This window comes from Apis laboriosa, unplaced genomic scaffold (genome assembly GCF_014066325.1).
Source record: "Apis laboriosa isolate Shangri-la unplaced genomic scaffold, ASM1406632v1 scaffold34_cov151, whole genome shotgun sequence".
Lineage (NCBI taxonomy): Eukaryota > Metazoa > Arthropoda > Insecta > Hymenoptera > Apidae > Apis > Apis laboriosa.
The window spans coordinates 1508714-1532851 of NW_025222928.1; the positions used below are offsets into that span (position 1 = coordinate 1508714).

The following is a 24138-nucleotide window of genomic DNA, read 5'->3' on the forward strand; positions in this document are numbered from 1 at the left end:
AAATGTATTGGCCAACTTTAAAATACCGTTAGATCAGGTATTTCTAATAATATAGTTAAAATAATGAAAATATATTATAGGAAATATTTCGGTCCTCGACCTCTTAAAGACTATATACTGTGATTCATCGGTTAACGAATGCAATTTCGTTGTGTGATCATGATTCTTCAGTTGATATAATAAACGAGTTTGTATCATCTGGTTTAGAAATATGCATGCTGAAACGACAATTAAAATAATATCTAGCATTTATGCATATGTTGTCATAAATCCATGAAGAAAAAAGATATAGTATAAAAAGTAAATTGAATTAAAGAAAAATTGTTACATTTAAAATAAAAAGCGCATACTGCAAACAGAATAAAATTTAAAAAAGTATATTTAAGAATCAATTTAATCTTTTCATTGATCAATCACGATAATTGCGCATTATTAAAAAACCAAACTGATACAAATATTCCACGAAATTTTGATAATGTAATAAAAAATTATAAAAAAATAATAAAAAATCGTTTACCGCAACCTTCAATAAAGGAGTGTATTTGATTTTTTCTCATTGCAATTGATAGGACAATTGTAACATATTATATTACCTTATCATCTCATCGAGATTAATATTCTCGTTTGAAATAGATTATAAAATGAATCATTAAAGCATTAAATCGCTAGTTACTATCCTTCTCACAGTACGAACTCATATTAGCCAACAAACGCGATTAATTCAATCATTTATTGCTTTATGATTGTTTAAAGTAAACGTCAAATTAATCTATTTGATTTATAAAAAAATTCAAAAACTTTGGAATAAAAATTATCATGTTTGATCATAAGTAAGCACGTGCTAGCTAGTATATGGTGGGGATTGACGCTGCACGTGTAAACATTTACTAGCGCATGCGCAGTCACTTACATTTCCATAGTAAGAATCACGTGACTGATGCGCGTATAAAATCCAGTAGTTGGCCGGCCGGCGTCGCATTCGTAGATGATTTGTGTTGTGAGTCATTTTACAGCTTCGATCTTTAATAATAAGATATAAATAATTTTTTAAAATTTATATATATATATGCATTTCTAAAAGTTAGTTTGTATAATATTGATATAATCATCAGAACTTTTTTGTTCATGAATCGAAAATATCTGTAATATAACAAAGAAGTTAAAAGTTAGTCAACGATTGGTGTATTTGACAATCGTTTCTCGATTTTATTTTAATTTTGAATCGACTGATAGTGAATCTAATTGACAAATTGTCAATAATTACGACTCGCGAATATAATAGATTAAGAAAAAAGACGCAATATAGTGACGTATTCGATTTAATAAAAAATTGTAAACCGACAAGACGACCGGCAGTAAACTCTACTCGGATCTTAATTTCGCGGACCTGAATTTTCGATAAGGTGATCGTCCTTTACGAAATGGCCGACAAAAGCGAATGGGATTACTCTGTCCAAAATGGTGAGTCTTTTTTTTGGTTATATATAAATGTCATATGAATCGAATAAAAACAAGAAGTTATGACAGATATACATTTTTTTTAAATTTATATTAGTATACTCATTGTATTATTTACATCGAATAATAAAATATTCAAATTTTTATATATTTCTCTGGTATATCAAAGATAGAAAAAATAGCAGTCATCGATAGATATAAAAATTGTGTTACAAAAGAAAAATAACATAATCAATTATATTTCATTTATCTCAACTGCTTTAATTTGTTCAATTGAAAGCACGTTTACAATGTTCCTTTCATTTTTTTATCATTTAACATGATCATTGATTAGAATTATAACTCGTGTTGTGACATCCGTTAGGTATTCCATAAATCTTGTAACGAAAAGCGAGAGTTGATGCATTATCGATCATTCGACTAGTCACTCTAATATTCGAGATCTATCTCAAATTTTTTATATTTCATACTTTTCTAAATAATTTTAAATAATTTACTTAAAAAAATATTAATATATAGTTTATTTAACGTTATCTATTAATTTAAATATATTTCATTAAAAATTGAATATTCATATCGATTGCAATTTTTACGTATCATGAACTTTTATATATTATAAAATTATTTTTCTAGCTAATGAAAATATCTACTTATTTTTTTCTAATTTTTTATTCTTGTATTCCATTCACCATATCATAATTCGTAAAAGCAACAAATATAATCTCTACATAATAAAAAAAAAATTAGATTAAAATATATAATAAGCATAGTTATGTTTTTTAAAAAGATAATTGTGAAACATTAATCTTCATTAATGTATTTAGATTTTTTTAAAAATTGGAATATGATAACAATTTAGTTTCTATGAAGAATAATGAATTTTATTGTTTTTATTTTTTTATTATTTTATTCTATGAACTTCAATCTTTGCATTATTTCACAATATATTATCTTATTGTCATAACTTTTTATTTTTGTCAAATAACAATTGCGTTTGATGCAATTTAATCATTTTTGTGATTTTGAAATGCTTTATTGTTTATCTAATAAAAAGAAATATCTGATATAAATATATTATAACAATATCGGTGTACGTCAATTAAAAAATTAAAAATGACATGTACATTTATGAAAATTTATAATTTTGCAAATCATGATATTTCACAAATACAAAGAATATGATATCGATAAAATATCATTTGATATTTTTGTTTTAATTCCATAAAAATAATCAATCTTTAAAAAATACATACAAGTATTATATTATATCTGCAAAAAAACTCGCTAAAAATTTTCTAATCTTTTTTATTTTGAATTACGATTTTGTTGAAAGTCAATACCATTGATCGATCATTTTTTATAACGCATATTTTTTCAATTAATTTATTTTGTATCGTGATTTCTTCTATTGTTTATATTATTATATATTGTTAATATTATTATTTAATATCCATTTTGATTATAATTATAGAACAGATTAGAAATTTTTTTGTAGCAAACATAACCAAACATTCCAATATTTTCCTTTTTTCTTAATAAACAACGATTTATCGAATGATCGTTTCACATATCATTGCTGATCTTATTTTTTCAATATTGAAACGGAAACTGGAAACAAGAATGGAAAAAGTTACTATTCGATCTGTGATAACATATCAGCTTTCATTTCGAGCCAGATTCGATTTACACGGTGTCATGATGGCACCAGGCTCACTGACCTAAGGCCATTGTCTTCGAATACAGGGCGTCCCAGTCGTGCCAAGGGACGGCGTTGCATTCGCCATGCTAGCACGGGACAGCAACCGGCTCAGTAGGTAAACGAAAATCAATAATTTTCCTGATCGTACTTCAGGCCGATGCACCTGTTCTGGCGAGTATAGACGTTTCTGTATATTATTCTGACCATTGATTGTGAATGTACTTGAAATCCGCATATACTGACACATGGATAGCATGGATAACCTCAAATATGTATGAATCGCGTTAGAACGTATCGTACAATGTGTTAGCCGTGTAACACGTAAGCATAATACGAGAATAGAGAGAACGTTGTTCGTTGGTAACGAGGTACGAACATGCACGCGTTGTACATGGGTTTCTTGTGTTCGTTGTAGTCGAATATCACGTCTTTAATTCGAGAGGGTCATGAGCACGAAATACCTAAGTGCTTAAAGAACGAGGAACATTGATGTAGTAGTTGTTACAATTGTAATAGTAACTTGAAAGATGGAATGGTATGCTTTATCGAGTTGGTTGTGCACGAGAGTGTATACATATACATAGAGTTAATTATATATATCACTATACGATGAATAATAAATAATTAAATATATCGGCAATGAAGTGTAAACGTTGTGTAACATGCTTAAATGTGATCCAAATTAAACGTATAAATATCGTAAATAGATCGCCGAAAAAAATGAGATCACGGTTCGATTTGACAAATATTTATTGTGAAAAATTTATCATTATGCAAAATTCACTGCGAGATATATTTCAATTTTATTATATCTGCTAATTTAAACATTTACATTTCATTTGAAAATTTTTGCTAAAAAAAATATTCAATCAAGGAAAACAAAATGTTTTTCTAAGAATAATTTTTCTTTTTTTTTTACATCTATATCGAAGCATAATTAATTTCTATCATTCCGGTAGTTTTTCATTAAACGAAGAGAAACTAACTGGTTAAATCGGTGATAAATAAATCTTTTGACACATGATTAAATATCAATATTTAAGCAACTGGAGCGATATCGACGTGCATACTTTTGATGCAAATACTTATAAGAGAGAACGAAGTGAAACGTATATACGAAAGCATGTGTTAGGGGTCAGAGACCCAGTTTTGTTGCGCCTTACCCAGTTACCGTGCATGCCTCTCCGAAATGCCCTTAATCTGGGGCCAATTTGTCAGCGCTATCTTTGAACCGGCGCGAGTGCAATCGCGAAGTTTGGCGGATACTGTGATTTGCATAAATTCCTTGCCGGCGTGCAGATTGACGATTAAGTCATTTGACTTTTCGAACGTGTACCGGTGATTCGGCCGAGAAATGGCAATCAGTTCGAATATTTACCGCTACGGGACATTCGATTATGATCAGAAGTTGCACTACGACTATTTAAAACCGCAACGCTGTTAATCGACGGGGGAATTAATTGAGAGTCGATTATTTTGATCGATTTGAATATCATTATCGATTATCGATTTAATTATTAATTCATATTATCTTTTTCATTATCGTGTCATTATTGTGAATATTTTGTTGCGTAGAATAATTATAAATAAACAGATAATTACAAATATCGAAAAATATCGATCGAATTAAATATTGGAATAGAATTAATAATATAATGTATTCGAGAATCGTGATTAAATTAAGAAATGAAATGGAAGATAAGATATTCGGAATGGTATAACTTGTGAAAGCGAAGTTTTTCATTGCAGGCTTTTAATTGCAAACACGTGTTGCGTTTTAAAAAGAAATCTTTGATCATTTTATTGTTCTTGATTAGTTCGAAACTTTTGTTGAAATTCATACGAATATTTTTCTTTTTTCTTTTCCTTGTTCTTTTCTTTTTTTTTTTTTTTCTTGCTATAATTAACAAGAAATTCGGGTCAAACAGGAATTTGCCATAAAAGGATCGAGGTTGATGTTTCTGCATTATTTCTTGCGCAAACTGTTGATCCATTTTTATTTATACAATGCCATATTTCGTTGGAATACAAAATCATTAATGATTTTTATTAAGTCGATTGGTAATATATATCGGTTAAAAGCATGAAAAAGTAATCTACAACCAAGCTTTCATAATTATCTAGCTTTATTCCATTATTTAAATATTTCAAAATAATTTTAGGAAAAAATAGGAATAAATAATTTATCTAATTGATAATTGAAGAATTTAAAAAAAACTCTGTGAACTTTTCTTTAGAAATTTTCGAAATTTCAAGAATTATTTTTATAATGCAATTTTTATATACCTGTATCACTTGTATTTTCTGGAATTATTTAGAATTGGACAGAAATGTGGAAAAATAGAACAAAACAAATGAAAGTTTGATGATTATCTTATAGACATAGAAGTCATATATTGATTTCGGTGCTTCATATACTGTTTTCATCGATATATGATATTTAATCTCACTCACTAGACTAATGTCGATGATTCAATTTTTACATAATAAAATAATTAGAATTTTATGATTACGATATTCAATTATGAAATCATAAAATGAATTAATTTTTTCCCTCAATTTTTGAAAAATGTAAAAATCATAATTAATCAGCAACGCAAGTTATGCATTTAAAACAATGATTTGATTTAATTAAGCTTAGTTTAAAGTCGTCTCATGGACATATGGTCATCAAATATGGTACACAATAGTACGAACAGGAAGACCCAACGCGTCATCTTTCTTATCCGGTTTACTTAAAAGGTGTGGCTATTATTCACGCGTATTTATTAAGAAATTATATTCATACATCATCATCAATACATATTTTAAAATTATACACATTATACAATAATATCAAAAGTATCATTCAAAAAATATTTCGTTAATTTTCGTAAATTTTCAATTCAGGTTCACACAAATTCATCAATTTAATTTATTTCAAGATTTAATTTAATTTTTCTAGAAACATCTTGATTCTCTTTAATTTTTTATCCGGTTTTTCATGTGACAATATTGCCATTTTATTTAAAATACGAGTTGGCCTCGGTGAAGAGGTATTAAGAAGGTCAAAGTGTAAGGTCCGAGGAGAAATTCACTGCGAAATCGCAATCGTTGATCGAGACACAGCATTTACGCTCGTGACTTCGGCAAGGTTGAACGAACCTTCGAGCAGTTCTCGACGACCTCGAGGAGATATTTTTCTACACGAATCGCGGCGGGCTCTGTGATCGCGATAAATGGAGGTCCTCAACAAGCATGGGAGAGATGCTGGATTGAATTGTATTCAGATGGCCGGAAGACGCGTCGAACATCTTCGCAATAATGAATTAGCCTTCGTTAGTGAGGAACCGAATGATAATTGCATTTTGATATCATTTTAATAATAATAATATTTATTAAACTAGTATTAATGCACTATTTGATAAGGAAGGAAAATGTAAATATAAAAAAACATAAAAAGAGAAAGGAAAATTCATAAAAATTGTATTTAGTGGAGATGATGTATAAGATATTTATAATTCTACAGAACCGGAATTATTCAGCCAGAATTCGTAACTGCTTATATCACTTTCAAGGATATGTATGGTTTATATGTATTGGTTTATATTTATTAGTTTCTTTGACAGTTGTTATCGAAGTTTCTATTACTCCACACCAGAGATTTAACCTTCAAATATTCAATATCAATTATCATCTCATAAAAAATTTCTTAAAAATTTAATAAATTGTATCTGATTCATAATATATCTTTTCATTCATATCTCGGCAAGAAATTGGAAGAAAATAGCGGAAATGATCAATCAAACTATAAAAATTAAATAATTTATATATATACAAAAAAATTCATCGTTCATCGATTCAAAACTTATCATATATCTTTCTATTCATATCTATTTATTCATATTACAATAAATTAGAAAAAAATAGCGGAAATGATTAATCAAGCTGAACATTAACTTAATACTTACGAGAAATATAGAAAAATTAATCGTTTATCTCGAATCAAAATTCATCAGATATATCTTTTCTAATTAATCTTTTTATATCTTGTGCAAATTGGCGGGAAATTGGAAGAAAATGACGGATATGGTTATAAAGGGCATTTTGCAAATTAATAGCGCTTATAATATCATTCGTACCAAGTATAATCATGGTTACGTCGCGCACATTATGTCATCATCACGTGCTGTTTCGCAGCTGTAAAACACGCGGGAATCTAACGTGTGATAAAAGAATGTCTGCATGGTACAACTGTTTTTTCCCATCCCAGGGACGAACAGACGATCATGCCATGCTTTTCGAAGAATAATAATTGACTTGTTGCCATTGATAAATAAAAAAAGAAAAGAAATAAAAAATATTCATTTGGTAGATTAACATTGTTGAGTTGAAACGAATGACGTTGGTTTGGTAATTAGAAATATTGATGATTATTTAATGAGAAATAAAATGAAAATGTGCAATGACGTTCGTAATGCATAAAAGATTACGATTGATGAAATTTATACTTTGCCAAGTTGTGATTCGTTAGCGTGAGAATCGTATGAATTATCACGTGTTTCGTGTTTGGTCCATTGTTAAGGATGTCGCAAAATCGAATCATCAAATCGTGCCAATAAGATTCTATAAATAGCAAGAAGAATATGTGGCGGAGATTATGGCAGTACAAAAACAATATATTTAAATTTTTAAGAGAATGTTCTTTTTATATTTTTTTCTTTTTTTACGGAAAAATGATCTGAATTAGATAATTAAATAATAAAAAAAATATTTTTTCATTGTTCTTTTATATTAAATTAAAAGAAAAAAATTCATTAAAATTAATTAAGAAAGATTGAGAAACGTAAAGAAATAGAGAAACACTTCTTTCACTTCTTTCACTTCTTTCACTTAAACACTTTTTTTCTAATTCTTTAGTTTTTGCATTCTATACATATTCTATTATAATTTAATTATTGAAAATCGAATTTAAGATTTTAGTTATTATTACGTTTAGAAAAATTTAATATATTTTTTAAGAAAATTTTTAACTTCGAAAGAAAAGTCGATTTTTTTACAAGAATACAGTAAGACATTTAAATCTGAATTTCCTTTATATTTTCAGGTGTTTCATTTTTATCTCTGTTCACTTCTGTCGCACATGTACTTCTTTTTTTTAATCTGTTTGTTGCAAAATCTCTGATAAAAATATCGTGGTGTAATATCACATGATCTTGACACGAAAGAATCCTCCTTGACCTATCCCTCTCCGAAAATGATCTTCATTTAACTATCATATCGCTCGACCGATTGCTAATTGTAGCCAAATCAATAATAATTCGCTATTGATATATATTTAACTAATAAAATACTTTTTCGTCTTTTTAAATTCGATATTTATTTTTCATTTTTAAATTTCTTCTCATCGATGATCAATTCTATTTTTCGTGCTCTCTCTATGTTTTCTTTAAAACTATTTTTACAATTGCTTTTAGAATTCTAATTTTAATTTTTTATTTTAATTTATTTAAATTTTTTATATAAATTTCACATTATTTGCTACAATTGTTAAAAGCAAATATAAAAATATTTTTATTCAAAATTAACGATGAATTGTATTAAGTTTAATAATTACACGTCTATTAATTATACGTTTTATATATATATACGTAATTATACATTTAATATTATACGTATATAATTATTTTAATTACATTTAATTCAGGGTGTATTTAAAAGAAGTGATTCACGAAAAAATAGATGAAAACAAATTTTTCTCATTCTCGAATGCATTACGTATGAAAAGTTTTTCAAGTAACAAATAAGCAACTATGAAATTCAGTTATTTATTCAATTTAGAATAAAAAAAAACGATTTCAAAAAATTCAATGAATAGAAAACGAAAAGAAAAAGAATGTCGATTTAAAAAAGAAAAAAAAAAGAAAAAAATCACTATTCTAACTAACGTTTAATCGAAGGACGTTACGACCAATATCAGAATCGCGTGTCACGATAAGATGAAAGTTTATGCAGTAGCACGTGACGCGTGCATCCGTGATAACGTGAGTCTTAAATCAATATAATAATTTATTCTGATTATCTGGACCAATACACGCTGTTTTGATGCGTTTACTATTACATAATCAGCGCGTTATTATTCGCGTGCCATTATCATTCACTTTCTTGTCCAACGACCTATCGAATTAAACTCTGTTTATTTTTAACCAATACAATAAACTTACTTTATCGATAAATTATTTATTGCCAAAGAAATAATCTTTGAAATAAAAACAGATTATATATTTTTATATAGGCATGATAATTCATTCGCACAAAATCAAATCTTAAATTCCATCAGATTTATTGATTCTTCAAAAGTTAAATAATCGATTATATATTTTATCCTTGCTGTTAAGAGAAATAGTAAATGAAAAATTTTTCAGAAAATGGAATCAAACTTCTTCAAGTTCTTTCTTCTTCTATTTGAATTATAATTTAAAAATGTAATCTTAGTTTTAATATTTATACGACGATAAATTATACGATGAGATGATGGATAAAAAAGAATATACTGTGTACAAATAAGAGTGAACAACTTTTGAAATTTTTTTCTGGCGTCTCGATCATTATCTATTGCAAAATCATAAAATCCTGATCTATGATTAAATTGTATATTATCAGCCTGTATTATCTCATTTAACGTGTCGTAGGCTGGATTTCAAAGCATTATTTCAAACACCTAAATCCTTATCTTCGAATTTTCATTGCGTTTCATTCTTTTCTAGATAATTGGCAAAGTTTCGATCGCTTGCAAAATCCTGTTATATCTATGATCATAATTCGACGTCGAGATATTTTGCAGATTTTATGATCGATATATGGAATTTTTTTTAGAAAATTGTATTAAATATTAATATCATAATATATTTAATTCTAATTCTATAAAATAATCTCGTATAATATTAATTTTCAATTGAATAGCAATATTTTTTTCTTCTCATTGAAAAAGAATAAAATGCGATAATACACTTAATTAACATTAATTCCTTTATATATCTAAAATATAAAGGAACAAAAGAGAATAATCGTACAGAATTTCAAGAATTACATACAAAGCTTAATAAATATCAATGAAACTAAGATGATTAATACTCCTTTTTGTACTTTATCTAATCATACAATTGTATATTAATCTTAGTTTAGCATACCATAAAACTATAAATTGTTTTACAATCACTTTGTACACAACACCACGGTGATTAATGAAATGATTCAAATTTATCGTGTCTCACCCATACAATTCATATAATCAAACTAATTAAAATATTTTTTTTTTTTGTTACAGGACCAAGCACATGGGTATCGAAGTTTCCAATGGCTGCAGGATCGAGGCAGAGTCCTGTCAACATCGAAACCGACAAAGTCGAATCCGATCACGAGGCTTTAAGTAGCAAACCTTTGCGCTGGAAGTATCCAGCAACCGCATCTCGGAAGCTCGTTAATCCAGGTTACTGCTGGCGGATGGACACTGATGGCGAAGGCACATGTAAGTTCATTTTTTATTCGAGAAATTTTTAAATTGGTTAGATTTTACTTGATCAAAATCACGTTAAATAATGATCGGTGAATTGGAATTTGAACGATTAGAATTCTACGACAAAAATTTTCAAAGACATTTTCAAAGAAGTTTGAAAAAATATAATTAGTTGATAAAATATGGAATATTATATATATATATATATATATTATATAGCATTAAAAAAATTCAATGCATAGATTGCTTCATATTAATCACTCACGTCGATATAATACGAATGCTTGTCAACTAGTTGAACGAACTTATCTCGCGATGTCGTTGCTTGGCCGAGGATATTATTTATCATTCGGGTGGTAAAGAAAGCTTTTTGGGGTTAAGAAACGCGGTGTGCCATATCGTGACGTTCGTTCGTGCATTTAAATGCGGAACTAAGAAGTCGTTCGTTAGTTGAAAAGTCCAGTACACGCTGTGAGAACAATTTCGATCCCAAGCATTGAATTGCAGATCGACTGTGAAATGCAAATGTGTCTCCTGATCAGAGATTCTGTGAAAAAAAGAACTTTTTTCAAATCTTTGTTTTTCATTCTCAGATTCGAGCTTTGGTAAATATTGTTTATCAAAAAATATTTTATAATAATAATTGTAATAATAAAATAACTGGATTAAAATGATGGATGAAGCGTGTATTAAAAGAAGAAATTTAATTTTTCAAATAAGATAATTAACAGTGTATTACCAATGAGAAGTCTTTCAAAAATGAAGAATGAGTTTCTCTTGGATATAAACTTTTAATATCCAAACATCGTTATTTTGATTATTAATGAAATAAGTAAAAACAGATAAATCTGTGATAAACTTTTTAGCCTTTTTAGATTTTATTCTCTCTTGTATTTTCTCTCAAATTCAAATTCGATTAAAATTATCTTTTTCTTGTTCAATCATAAACATAAATATTATAGAATATTTCGTTATATGGATTATTAATTCGAACTAATATCGATCAAATCTTAGCCAAAGGGAGTATTGTTTTGATCAAGATGGCCCAAATATTAGTCCATGAAGCTCGACGGACTTAATTTGAAGCGGTTCGAAGTAGATTTCAGTATTAACCGCGAACAGAAGCTAATTGGTTGCATGCAAGAGCCACGAAACGTGGCTCTAATCGTCCATTTCCGACATTGTGAGAGCCTAACAGGAATCCATCAGAGGGAAAGCTCGCGTTTGCATTTCATCATAACGTAAATCTCGTGGCTATAAAACTTTATTCTGTACTTTACCACTCTTATCTACGATATCGAAGACTTGGTTGGATTATCAGCAGAAAAAAATTTTTGTCAAAGAAATAATTTATATTTAAATATGGATTAAGTAGATTGTAATTTATCCAATTATTAATCGAACGAGTAATTTGTTCGAGTAAGTTGATATAGATAAAAGAGACTCGAGTTCTATAAATATATTTAATATATTGAAGGCAGTCTTTGATATTGTAACTCTGTGCCAAAATTAGTTTTTTGCGTTTGTAAATCTGTTTTCCATTGTAATCATTCCTAATCGATTGATAATTTAGTTTGATATTAATTAATGAAATGATAAATAATTTCCTTTTGTTATTGTTAATTCAGAAATTCGAAATAGAATTACATAGAATCATTTCAATTTTTCGAGAACAGAAATGAATATTTTATGTCAAGTAGATATAATTTGATGAATATCTGGTAATCCCTAAGGATTCAACGTCTAGTATTCCCTAGAATTCTCATGGTACGAATTTGCCATTTCATGATGGATTGAAATATTAATCAGATAAATTTTTAATAAGAAACTTGTTTCGATGGAGGATTAAAATTGAATAAATAATAATAAGATACAATATACATAAAAAATGGACAAGTTTAAGATACTAATAAAAATATGATTACCTCATATTTCCAGGCAACAGGTTAATGTTTAATATTCATTTAAAAAAAATAATTACGTAAGAATAGAGTCACTCGATCGATTACATAAATACATGTTAAGAAAGCATTTGAATATTCAAATTAAAACAATATATTCCTTATTCTATTCTATCTATTCAAAATTTTTAATTTGAAATTCTTTCGATTTAAATCATGAACGATCAATTTATACTTCAAAGGAAATTCAAAGGAATTATTTTCCGTTATTTTACATAAAATACGAGATTTTTACTTTAAAAAAATAAATAAATAAATGAATAAAAACGTGATCAAAGCAGGTCGAAGATAGAAATTGCAAATCGAATAATGGTGGCCACGAAATAGAGATAATGATAGGAAATGATCGCACGAGAAAACAGAATACGTAATTGGTATGGAAGGAAGAGTCGTCGAACGTAATGAACGAGTGCAAAGCGGATCGTTGGTCGTTCGCGTTTCCCTCGAACGTTTCAATGGCAGTTTCGTGCTTGTCGAGGAGGCTTTTACCTTCGCGAGGTGTGTGCTCGAAACGAGGACGGCCATTTCGTGACGCATTATGCGTGCTCATACGCGGTAGAAACGTTCTCACACGATGGAAATGGAGCAATGTTTCAGGGAATCGATGGCCCAATACCATGCGCTTCCTTTTTTTTTATTCAAGATAAATATATGTTTAAACAATTGGAAAACACACATCTGTTTCTTATTTGCACTTGTCTACCTTCAGAAAACAATTATGTTATCGTTATATTGTGTATTATTCAATGAGCTATTAGATTCTTTAGTTGAAAGAATGGCACAAGAGTGGTACAAGCTTATTATAAAAATTTGAATACGTATTGTTGTTATAGTTCAACTATTCATTTGTCTATTATACAAACTTCGTTGAAACTTTATGCTACGTAATATCTTTATTGCAATATCTTTGACATTTCCATCTTAAAGAATCTTTCGTAATTCAATTTTTTCTGACACCAACATACATGCATGCCTACACGATTTCAATTTATTTAAATTTTTAAAACAAATGAGAAGATCGAAGATCTCTATACCGGTATTTCACAATTTCGAATCTCTTTTTAAACAGATGACATTTTATATTCGAATGAACTTTAGAACACTTGTGTAATGTAACATTAATGATAATCGATTAACAGTCATGAGTAAAAATTTCTTAATCTTACGATCAATCAATAAAAAGATCTTTCTCAAATTGATTCCAAAAATTATTGTATAAAACAATTATACGATAACGAGAATTAAAAGATAACACACAATTTAACTAATACAACGAAACGATAATTCTAAAATAATGAATGTGATGATAATGATATAATATTTATGCGATAAGATAAAATAAAGTATTTACGTATATATAAATAATGCGATATAATACATTGTTTACATACTACTTAATTTTTTCGACCATGGTACATACCACATTGAAAATCCTTCTAATCAAATTTTTAAATAATAATAATAATAATAATAAAGATAATCCTAATTAAAAATAATAACAAACTCTGATTAAAAGTATAATTCTTCGAATAAAAAAAAAATTAAATTTATATAGATTTTTCAAAAGAAAATCTTAAATTGCAATACCAAGCAAGATAGATATTCAATTGAACCAGGTGATCTTCTCCATCCGGTTCGAAAAACGTACTCGTCGATTCGAGCGTTCAACTCTGACCCGTCCCCCATAAATCTTCTTTAACCTATGACGCGTGCGGGGTTTCTCCATCCGCTACTATCCCCTCAACAATATCGTTCGCGTAATTCGGCTAATCAAGCGTATCCTGTAATTTAACATGCTGAAACGATCCGCGTTTGCCCCGATACCGCGTCGCCGTAATGGAAGCCTTTCTGTTGATTTCTGTTTTCACGTTACACAACAACAAATTTCGGACTAAAATTAGAGATTCTGTTAACGTTGCTATCGGTGAAAAATTACACAATATTTTCAAAGGAAACAAAAATTTTACAATCGCAATAAATTTCGACTATTGAGGATGGTAAATTTAAGATTAAAAGGATACGAGGAAACGATGTTTTTCTTGGTTTATATTTATTTTTAGCATTTTGTTTTGTACAATGGAATAAATTTATAATGATTTTTTTTTTTTTTTTTTTTTTTTTTTTTTTTACAGTTTTAAGCGGTGGACCTTTAATGGACGACGTGTATAAACTGGAACAATATCACTGTCATTGGGGATGCAGTGACTCGAGAGGATCCGAGCACACTGTGAATGGACAAGCCTTCGCAGGAGAGGTTAGTTTATTTAAAAGATAATTAATTTTTCAAAATTATTGAATTTTAATAGTGCATTTTGAAACATTCACATGGAGATAATAATTACACTCCTTGCATGCAAAAATAACAAATTCCATTTGAAAATTTTATTTTGATGCTATATATTTATCATCATAAATATAATTGATTGATAAAAATTGGTTTAAGAACAGTTCTGCAAACAGAAAGTACAATAAAACGAAGAGGAATCACTTATATAGTCTTTAATCACTCATGCTCACGTCCTTAACAATTGGATCTCTGGACCTTGTGCAATATCCATAGTCCAATTTCTATCACAATCTTCGTTATCCGAAATGTGACAGTGACAAATTTATTTCATTTGCCAAATTTTCTTTCCTTACATTAGATATATAAATAGACAAAATATAATAAATATACTCTGGAGAACTGGATATTTTTCTGGAACGCGAAATCTTTCTCGATTCCCCGCACGAACACGAGACGAGGAGGTTATGCTGTAAACGATTTTAAGAGGGACGCACGTGGGATCACCGATTAACCGTGCACTCTAAACATTCCTAACGACGAGTGTCTGGCTTCGGATCGTTTAATAATTCACCATCAAGGGACATGATTCGCGTCACAATCACCCATCACACCAACTTCTTGACTCGACCTTGTTCCTGTACTCGTGAACGCGTGTATCTCGTCGTCTGTGAGTGGAGGAAAGATTCCACTCCAAACAGTTTTCTCATTAATCGGATCTTTAACCCTTTGTTATTTGTAAGTCGAGTTGGAAATGAATTTTCTCACGAATTTCAAATCGTTTTGATTGAATAACACACATATATATATATGTTGTCACTGTAAATTCAATAATTTGTATTTTTTAATTATTTTCTGCTATTTTGATTTCTTAATTTATCATCAATTCATAATAGTTATTAATAAATCTCATGGTATTTTTAATCTTTTTTGTTATAAAAGAAGAAAGAAATTGAAGGAAAGAAGAAAGAATATCACTTTTATTTATTATTTTAATATTAATTATATATATACAATGTATTGAGGATAAAAAAATCGTTTTATCTATTTATCGTTGTTGCGAAATTACAAACAACGCGATAGTTCTCACTTAAAACTAAATAATTAATCATGCGAACAATAAAATAAAAAAATAAACTTTGATTTCAAATATGAAAGATAATACGAATGACGTATTAACATTGATATGAATGTTATTGATATTTATCGACTCATGCTGTTATTTTTAGATAAAGTTTTTCCTTGCCTTTCTTCTTATTTATTAATAATTATTTTTTACCATAATTTGTTATGAATAACGAATTAAAAAATATTAATAGAATTATATATATATATCTTGCTTTTAAATTAACATCTTGAACTTATTGAAATAAAATATAAAATATTTCAGTAAAGAAATTTTTGTAATCAATTTTTATTAAGTAATTAAATTCATAACACTGTAATAATTTGATAATAATTTTTCATGTTATTATTCACGTTTGTTTCCTGTTTCAAGAATTACAAAGAATTATGACAATTGTCTATGCCGTTTATATGGAAATTGCGATAAAATTACGTAAAAGAGAATATATATTCAAACTTCATGAGTCTAAACTTCGTGAGAAATGACTTCGGTTGAAGGAGCAAAGAACTAGACAACGATTACGCAACGAAGAAGTTCTTTCATGATTAATTGTTAGTGAAAAACCAGGCAAACTATGTGATGTTAAAAAGTTGCGATTCCATTCTTCGACGATCCTAAGAAATACACTTGTTCCATATATGCATTTTCCTCTGGATCTTTGACGCATCAAAAGAAGGGAGATCTATCATTCAACATTATTTTTTGAGTATATAAATTATTATTTTATTGATTATATTATTGAATAAATAAAATTGTATATAGAGAAGAATGAAAAGGACATGATAAATATTAAAACGATATACGATTATTATGTATAATGGAATGTGATAATTAGATAAGCAATTGCAATTAACCATTTAGAGGTCATGGAAAAAAGATACAGGTTGTATAATATCGATCATTATTTCTAAGTGGAAAATTTTTTTTTGTTCTTTTTATGTAGAACTAATAATAACAAGTAAAAAAAAAAAATTTCAGAATTTCATGAAATAATAAAATTATGTGCACAATTTATTCAATTTTTCATTCAGGATTAACCAATGATTCGTTGATTTTCATATTTGTAACTTGTGAAATTATTGAAAATAATATATATAACGTGTTTTCTCTTTGATAACTGATATCATAAAAATGATGGAAATCTATAATTGTATGAAATTAGGAAATTTTGCATTAATATTGTCATATAAAAGAGCTGATTAATATTCTGCAATATTCAAATTTTGTAATCTTATCATGAGATTGTATTCCATTGAAACGAGTTATCTATCAATTATCTGTTAATTAATTCTACGCAACGAAAATCTTATCTATCTATAAATTATTTGAGAAACTTGTTGGCATAATCATGACTCGTTTCTATAATGCTTAGAAGGAGCTAGATTATGATGATTCATGAAACATCAAAGAACAACTTTCTTCTTGATCGCATAATTCTTAATGATCGTTACCGTCGGCTACTACAAGTCATTAAATATTCATTAAGTTTAACTAATAAGATCTATTGTGGCAAGATCATGATATAAACATTACAAGGAAAATATATTAGAAAACCTTTTAAAATATGCATATGTGAACTTTTAACATTTATTTGTTGATTTTTCTTAATTAATTTACATAATTAAATAATAATAATTTATATTAATTAAGAGACTTGTATTAATTTTAATCTTATTATTTTTATAAAAGTTTTCTTATATATTTATATATATATATATTTTTAGTATTTTATATCAGTATTTTATATAATATAATATAATTATATTAGATATACATTTTGTTTCGAAACTTTTATTAATTGAATTCCACCATTTCTATTAATTAATTAAATTGTTATAAAATTTCGAAAGAAGGAAATAAACAATTTTAAAAATTGTTACAACTATCAACTTCTTTTATTTATTTTTTTTTTGTATTTTTAATTGTATTTACATTGTACGTTATTTTCACATTGCAGTTGCATCTGGTGCATTGGAATACAAGTAAATACAACACATTTGCCGAAGCTGCAAAAGCGTCCGATGGTCTTGCTGTTCTTGGCGTATTCTTGAAGGTAATCTGTATCTAAACTTCAAAGTATTCTTTTTACATCATATCTATATATATACATATATATATGTAACTGTCAGTTTCAATTTTTCCATGTGATAAAACACAACGTTAAAGCGAAAGAACAAAATAATAATAATAATAATAATAAAAATAGTAATATAAAACGAACGAATATATAATCTCGAAACGTCTAAAGTCTTTAAACAGAGACAAAAACCTTATAGTCGGCAAACATGATGACTGATAGAAAATATCTGATGACAACAAGTTTCAAATATGTAATGAAATATTCTCTGGAAGATTTCGTGACAAGGAATCAAAAACAAAAGATAAAAAGGTACGAATGGTAGAAGAAAATGAAATACGTGACTTTGAACGAACTAATAAAATCTTTCACCAGAACTATAATCGGCAAAAAGAATTGAGACAGAGTGTCGTGACAACAAATACGACGTGTTCTTAAGATCGTAATTCGTTTAGATGCTGTTTATGCCTTTTCTACGGATGCATCATGGTAACATATTTACATATAGTTGCCCAAGCTTTTATATAACCTCGTAAGCTAGCGTAAGCAGAATCCGTAACAGTGACACTTCATCATCGATTCGATGACGTGTTACATAAGTATTTGATCGTGCATCATTATCCCACTGTTTCGAACATTAGAAGAGTGAAATTTTCTTTAATAGGCTATTGAATATTGCGTAGCCAAGGACAAATCGTAATCGCATGCTCGCGCGCGACTTTTAATCGTTCACTTCCGGTTTGTTTCGTCACTTTCCCGACTTTCTGCGTATGATTGAAATTGCGTTATCGCTCGACCTTCTTCGTATGAGAAGAGGAAGATTTGGAATAGAAAATTCAAGGAATTTGAAACGGAAATTTTTATTAAGAAATGAATTGAAAATAAATAGAATCGATAAAAATAGTGGATGAGATCAGGATATATTAGCATATCTTAAACTCTAATCAGTAATCGTTTGCACGTCGAATATAGAATTGATTTAAATCCAAATAGAAATTTTGTTATTAAAAATGAATTTTAATGATTTCTGTTTAATGTATAATTTAAAAATAAATTTTTCTGCTACTACAAAAGGTGTATGAAAAGATTTGAATTTTTTTGTATAAAAAAACACGTGCATTTATTATGCAATCGTTCGTTAGAGCATGAAATGGTAAGACAATTCGAAAAGTAATATTGTGCAACCGATTGTTTACAATGGTTATTATTTACCAGTCATTTCCATCGAATTTATAGTAATCAATCGGATTATTTACGGTTATTCGTGTTGCACGAAATCTATTAGAAATTGTAATGGTATATAACACGTAGTATTTTCCGGTGCTGCATTTGAAAATTTAAAATTTAAAATTTACAATATTTATGAACGTGAAATTTATCCATTCTGATTAAAATATATTTTTATGATACATTTATGAGATATAATAACTATCATAAAATAAATTTATTGAGAAAAAGTTACTTGAGTTTACAGTTACTTGAGATTTAATTTTTTTGTTAACTTTAACTTCGCAAAAAAGAAAGGAAAACGTGTTTCTTCGATTAGATGAACGGATTTATCTTGCAAAATCTCTGAAAAGGAATTATAAGGCCAGATGTAAGATTATCAACTAGCACAGACTGTAGATAGATAGAATTAATATTTATTTGCAAAAATTGATTAAATAATTTTCTAAAAAATTTTCTAGAATATAATAATGAGACAAGTAAATGAAAATGGAAAAATTAATAATCAAAAAAAATTTTCCTCTTAATTATTAATAGAAAAGACATTGAATTTAAAAATACACGATAATCTGTTAATAGATAAGAAAATGAAAAAGACCAAAGATATTTTAGCAGATATTTTATCATGAATAAAACAAATTTTCAAAATTAGCACAATTCCTACGATGTTTCTTCGTTTTAACATTGAAAATGCATAGATCGTTGTGTAACTATGTATTTTCAGAGCAATCGAGGAAATGCATACCTACATAGGTAATATATGCACATGTTTCATTGCAATTAAAGAGGAACATAGAGGCTAAAAAAAAAGCACATTGTAAATTGTGCTCGCTAGTTACATTATTAACAGCTCTTAGACAGACTGTAATCTACGTATGTGTTATTGCAAACTGATGAACATTTGACGATTTAATGATAATGTACGGTCATTAATATAGGTTATGCTTGACTGATACAGGTTCTCGTACTCTTGCACATGTTTTTTCTAGAAATTTTATTTTCTCGTTCGCATATTTCATAACATATCTTCTAACAGGTTCTTAATAAAAACCGGTTGAAATTTTACCATAAATGTAATGTATTTTCGCGGTTGATGTGCAGTTTTATTTAACTGTTGATAATTTGATTTAATTTTTTTGCAGTCGATAAATTTTAAAAATAAGTTTCAATTCCGCCACTACGATGGCATTCATTTTTTTTTTTTTAATATTGAAAAATTAATTAATAAATTAGGCATTATAGTTTCTAGCTCTATTCTATTGTTCTTTATAAAAAAAATTCATATTTTCGTTGAATGACTATATGTATATTTTTAGACTTAAAATTATTTTAAGATTAATATTCATACGATTTCTCTCTTCATTCATCATCGTTAAAAATTTGATAAACTTGCGTCGTAATTCTCAATTGATAAACATACGACATATATATATATATATATATATATTAACAACCACTATAGATGGACGATTATTCTAATAGAATGTGTTGCATAACACATTTGTTTTCGTTGCAGGTGGGAAAGACGCATGAGGAAATGGAAAAGATCGCTCGCCTCTTGCCTTATGTCTCGCACAAAGGTGAAGTCGTAGAAATTACGGAACCAATCGATCCCAGCAAACTTCTTCCTGGTTAGTATCTAATCGTCAATCTATATTCCCTTTTATGTCAAATTAGGTCACCTTTATGTCTTTATAGAATACTACGAATGAAAAGTCGCCTTGTTTTTTTCGCCTCCCATTTCCATTTACCGCAAGACACTCGTTTGAAATTTTCATTCGATTTTTTTCAACGGCGATCAACTCGATTCTTTAAAAGGAAGGAAGCCTATCATTTATGCCACGCGATCCTGGTCGCGCAAAAGAATTGAGAAATCACAAACGAAATGTCTCTCATCAATCGGTTTGGATTCGCTTAAAATTGATGAAAATTTGTTTTTCAAGCGGCTTTTAAAAAATTTATTAATTTTTAACCTTTCAACGAAGAAGAAACGGATATAAATCGTCTCTTTATATGTTTTAACGATTATTTCGATTCCTTTGAAGATTGACGAAGGTCATTTTAATAAGAAATTCTTCACAGTCGAGCGCATTACTATTATTTAATGCAGTTACGTCACCATTTTTCTCGCGCTCCACATATTAATAAATTAGCAGCCAGTTTAATATATCGGGCAAGAAGTTATATATCGCGAGCTAATCAATTATCCACAGACAAGCTTTGTGTTATTTTGCGTTTTTCATTTATCGTGGTGACAGTTTCGATTGTTAGAGATATTTAGGAATAATTTTTTTTTTTCGCATTCTTATTTTGATAAGAATTGAGATTTGGTATATATATTTTTTATATATTTTTACAGATGATAATGGCTATTGGACGTATCTGGGATCGTTGACGACACCACCTTGCAACGAAAGCGTTACTTGGATCCTCTTTAAGAAATGCATCGAGGTGTCTCATCACCAATTAAATATTTTCCGTAATTTACGTAAATTCTCCCGTGGTGAGGAGTGCCCCTGCCATGAAAATCATGGAGCGGTAAGTGTTTACATAAAATATACACGAATATCTTACATAATTGATCTTTTTGCATTCAAAATTCAATTTTATTTTATTTATTCATTTTTCTGAATTTTCATTAGATCAAAAGATTAATCTTTCTATCATTGGATCTCTCATCCGAAACATTTGGTTTTAAAGTTAAATAAAATTTTGATTCAAATCTCAAAGATCTCTTATACCAATATAAAATATTTATAGCAACAATGATTGATTCATAGCAGTATAACAAACGAACAGTTCATTCGTTTATTTATATCAACGTGGAAAATTTTCATTAAACCATGGACTGCTAATATTTTTTTTCTCAACAGATTTATTTCGCTTTTCAAGGCGTTTCCTTCTTTGTTTCTATAAATTAACGACTTAAGCATAAAACAAAGAAACTCTATTAACTAAAGTAGATAATGTTAAAATATTCGCAGCAAAAATTTCACAGTATATGAAATCGAACAGAATTGTATTTTAACATTATTAAATTCTCCTATGTACAAAATTCTAGAAACCAATTTTGACAAGTTTCAAATAAAATCCAACAATTTTTCTCCACTCTTTTATTCCCTCATTATTTATAAAAATAAAATTTAATTAAATCATAAATTTTCATCACTGTCCAGGAAGACGGAACGAAACGCCTACCATCAAACACCTACCCTCTTACTTCGATTAATCTTCCTTTCTCGCGAGGGTGTCACCATTTCACCTACCTTTTTCCTTCCTCTTCTCTCTCCCCACCTTATCCCCATCCTTTTATTTTTATCGTCGCGTCAACGTCCGTTCATGAAAATGAATGAATTCTCAATCGGCGGAATCACGGTCCCGCTTTTCCTAATTCAGCCGCCTTTGTGTTGCAGGTAATCAACAACTTCCGTCCACCGATGCCGCTCGGAAATCGCGTGTTGCGCGAGTGCGGCAGCTTCTGAGCCTGTTCCCTCACGATGATGCATCGAGATCAGTCGATATCTGGCGAAAAACGGCGGGAGAGAAGCGAAACGGCCGCCATCATGGTTGACCATGGAGCGACCGTGATGACCCCTCAAAGTATGCTCGCGAGCCATGCATCGTCGTTCAACCTTCATTCTGTATCGTGGACCTTTCTCGCCGGGATAACTAAGTGCCTTCTTTGTCTGTCGAGGATTTCCGGAATGGTGGTCGGAAGGAGGGAGAACGAAGGACGAGAAAAGATTTTCTGCGGGAAGAGTGGTGGATAGAGAAGCGTGTTTCTATGGATATGTTCCTTGAGAAATTTTAATGTATAAGATCGAATTTTAAGTAAGATGTATGATCGATTGTGAATAGTTGATATATGCTGTCCATATTTCGACGAGATTTTTAATTCATTTTAATCAATATATGATAAATGTTACTTATTAGAAAGATAGAAGGATTATTATTGTATTAAATATTATAGGTTGTTAAATTTAAATTGAATTTTAAATGAATCGTAAGAACAAACTATGATAAGTATGATAGAAATTAATGGACAGCAATAAAATTATACAAAAAGGCAAAAGAATCGTATAACGGATGAAATTTGAGAATGATTTCGAAGGCATTATGACATAGTTCGATGAATAAGTTTAGATAGTTATACATGCGTGTCTTATATGTACGAGTCCAATAGATATATTGATATTCTGTTGTTTGTTCACGATTTCGATGATAATCGCAAAAGAATCAAATATGAGAGCCTCGATTTCACCTCGATTCTAAGTGCAATTAAAACGTAGCTGAAATAAGAGAATTTTCGCTTGACTATCATAGAATAGGGAATAAATTGGAGAATTTTGCGACTGCTTGTTTTAACAAATTAAAAATAAGACGTGCCTATATATATATATATATATTCATTCATACTAATGCAGAACGTATACACTCGAATTATAGACAATTTTTGTCGAAAATTTTTAAATTGAAATTTTTCAAATAATTTTTCAAATTTACAATAAATTCTAGAGAAAAATCCGTCCATTATTGGTCGATTCTCGATGGAACTAAAAAACAGAACAGATGTTGTTTAATTCTATATGATAATTATATGATATAAATAATTATATATATAAATATATACTTATACGTTTACACGTATATAAGAGTGTGACGTTCATAATCGATGTTTGCAGTTTGAATAGTTTGTAAATTTTCACGAGGATGTCGAGCGACAAACATTGACCCTCCATTGATAGGGTAAAATTTAAATTGTTGTTGAATTATAATTTGAGAAATGCATTAATTTCTGAAGAATTATAAAA

The 24138-nt window shown here is 28.7% G+C and overlaps 1 protein-coding gene and 1 long non-coding RNA gene across 3 annotated transcripts; one reads left to right on the plus strand and one right to left on the minus strand.

Annotated features, from left to right (window-relative positions):
* Nucleotides 1-980: 980 nt before the first annotated feature.
* On the plus strand, nt 981-24138 carry LOC122714989 (carbonic anhydrase 1). Of its 2 annotated transcripts, XM_043936830.1 has the most exons (8): nt 981-1461; nt 3135-3272; nt 10464-10664; nt 14746-14867; nt 17981-18076; nt 20844-20958; nt 21687-21865; nt 22741-24138. In XM_043936830.1, exons 3-8 carry the CDS (start codon nt 10493-10495, stop codon nt 22807-22809), a joined length of 753 nt encoding a protein of 250 aa, XP_043792765.1. In that variant the 5' UTR covers nt 981-1461; nt 3135-3272; nt 10464-10492; the 3' UTR covers nt 22810-24138. The 2 variants fall into 2 exon arrangements, with proteins under 2 accessions (XP_043792765.1, XP_043792764.1); XM_043936829.1 differs by lacking the exon at nt 3135-3272 and having other exon boundaries at nt 982-1461.
* On the minus strand, nt 2952-4520 carry LOC122714990. The gene is made up of 3 exons (XR_006346749.1): nt 4321-4520; nt 3177-3325; nt 2952-3066 (listed from the first exon to the last, which is right to left on the minus strand). It is a non-coding gene; the product is annotated as an uncharacterized LOC122714990 (long non-coding RNA).

What these genes read in the sequence shown, in the direction of transcription:
- LOC122714989 (XM_043936829.1), top strand. Translation starts at nt 1,422, where the DNA reads ATGGCCGACAAAAGCGAATGGGATTACTCTGTCCAAAATG. An exon ending in CACTGATGGCGAAGGCACAT is followed by an intron (nt 10,665 to 14,745) that starts GTAAGTTCATTT and finishes TTTTTTTTACAG; the next exon opens with TTTTAAGCGGTGGACCTTTA. An exon ending in TTCTTGGCGTATTCTTGAAG is followed by an intron (nt 18,077 to 20,843) that starts GTAATCTGTATC and finishes TTTTCGTTGCAG; the next exon opens with GTGGGAAAGACGCATGAGGA.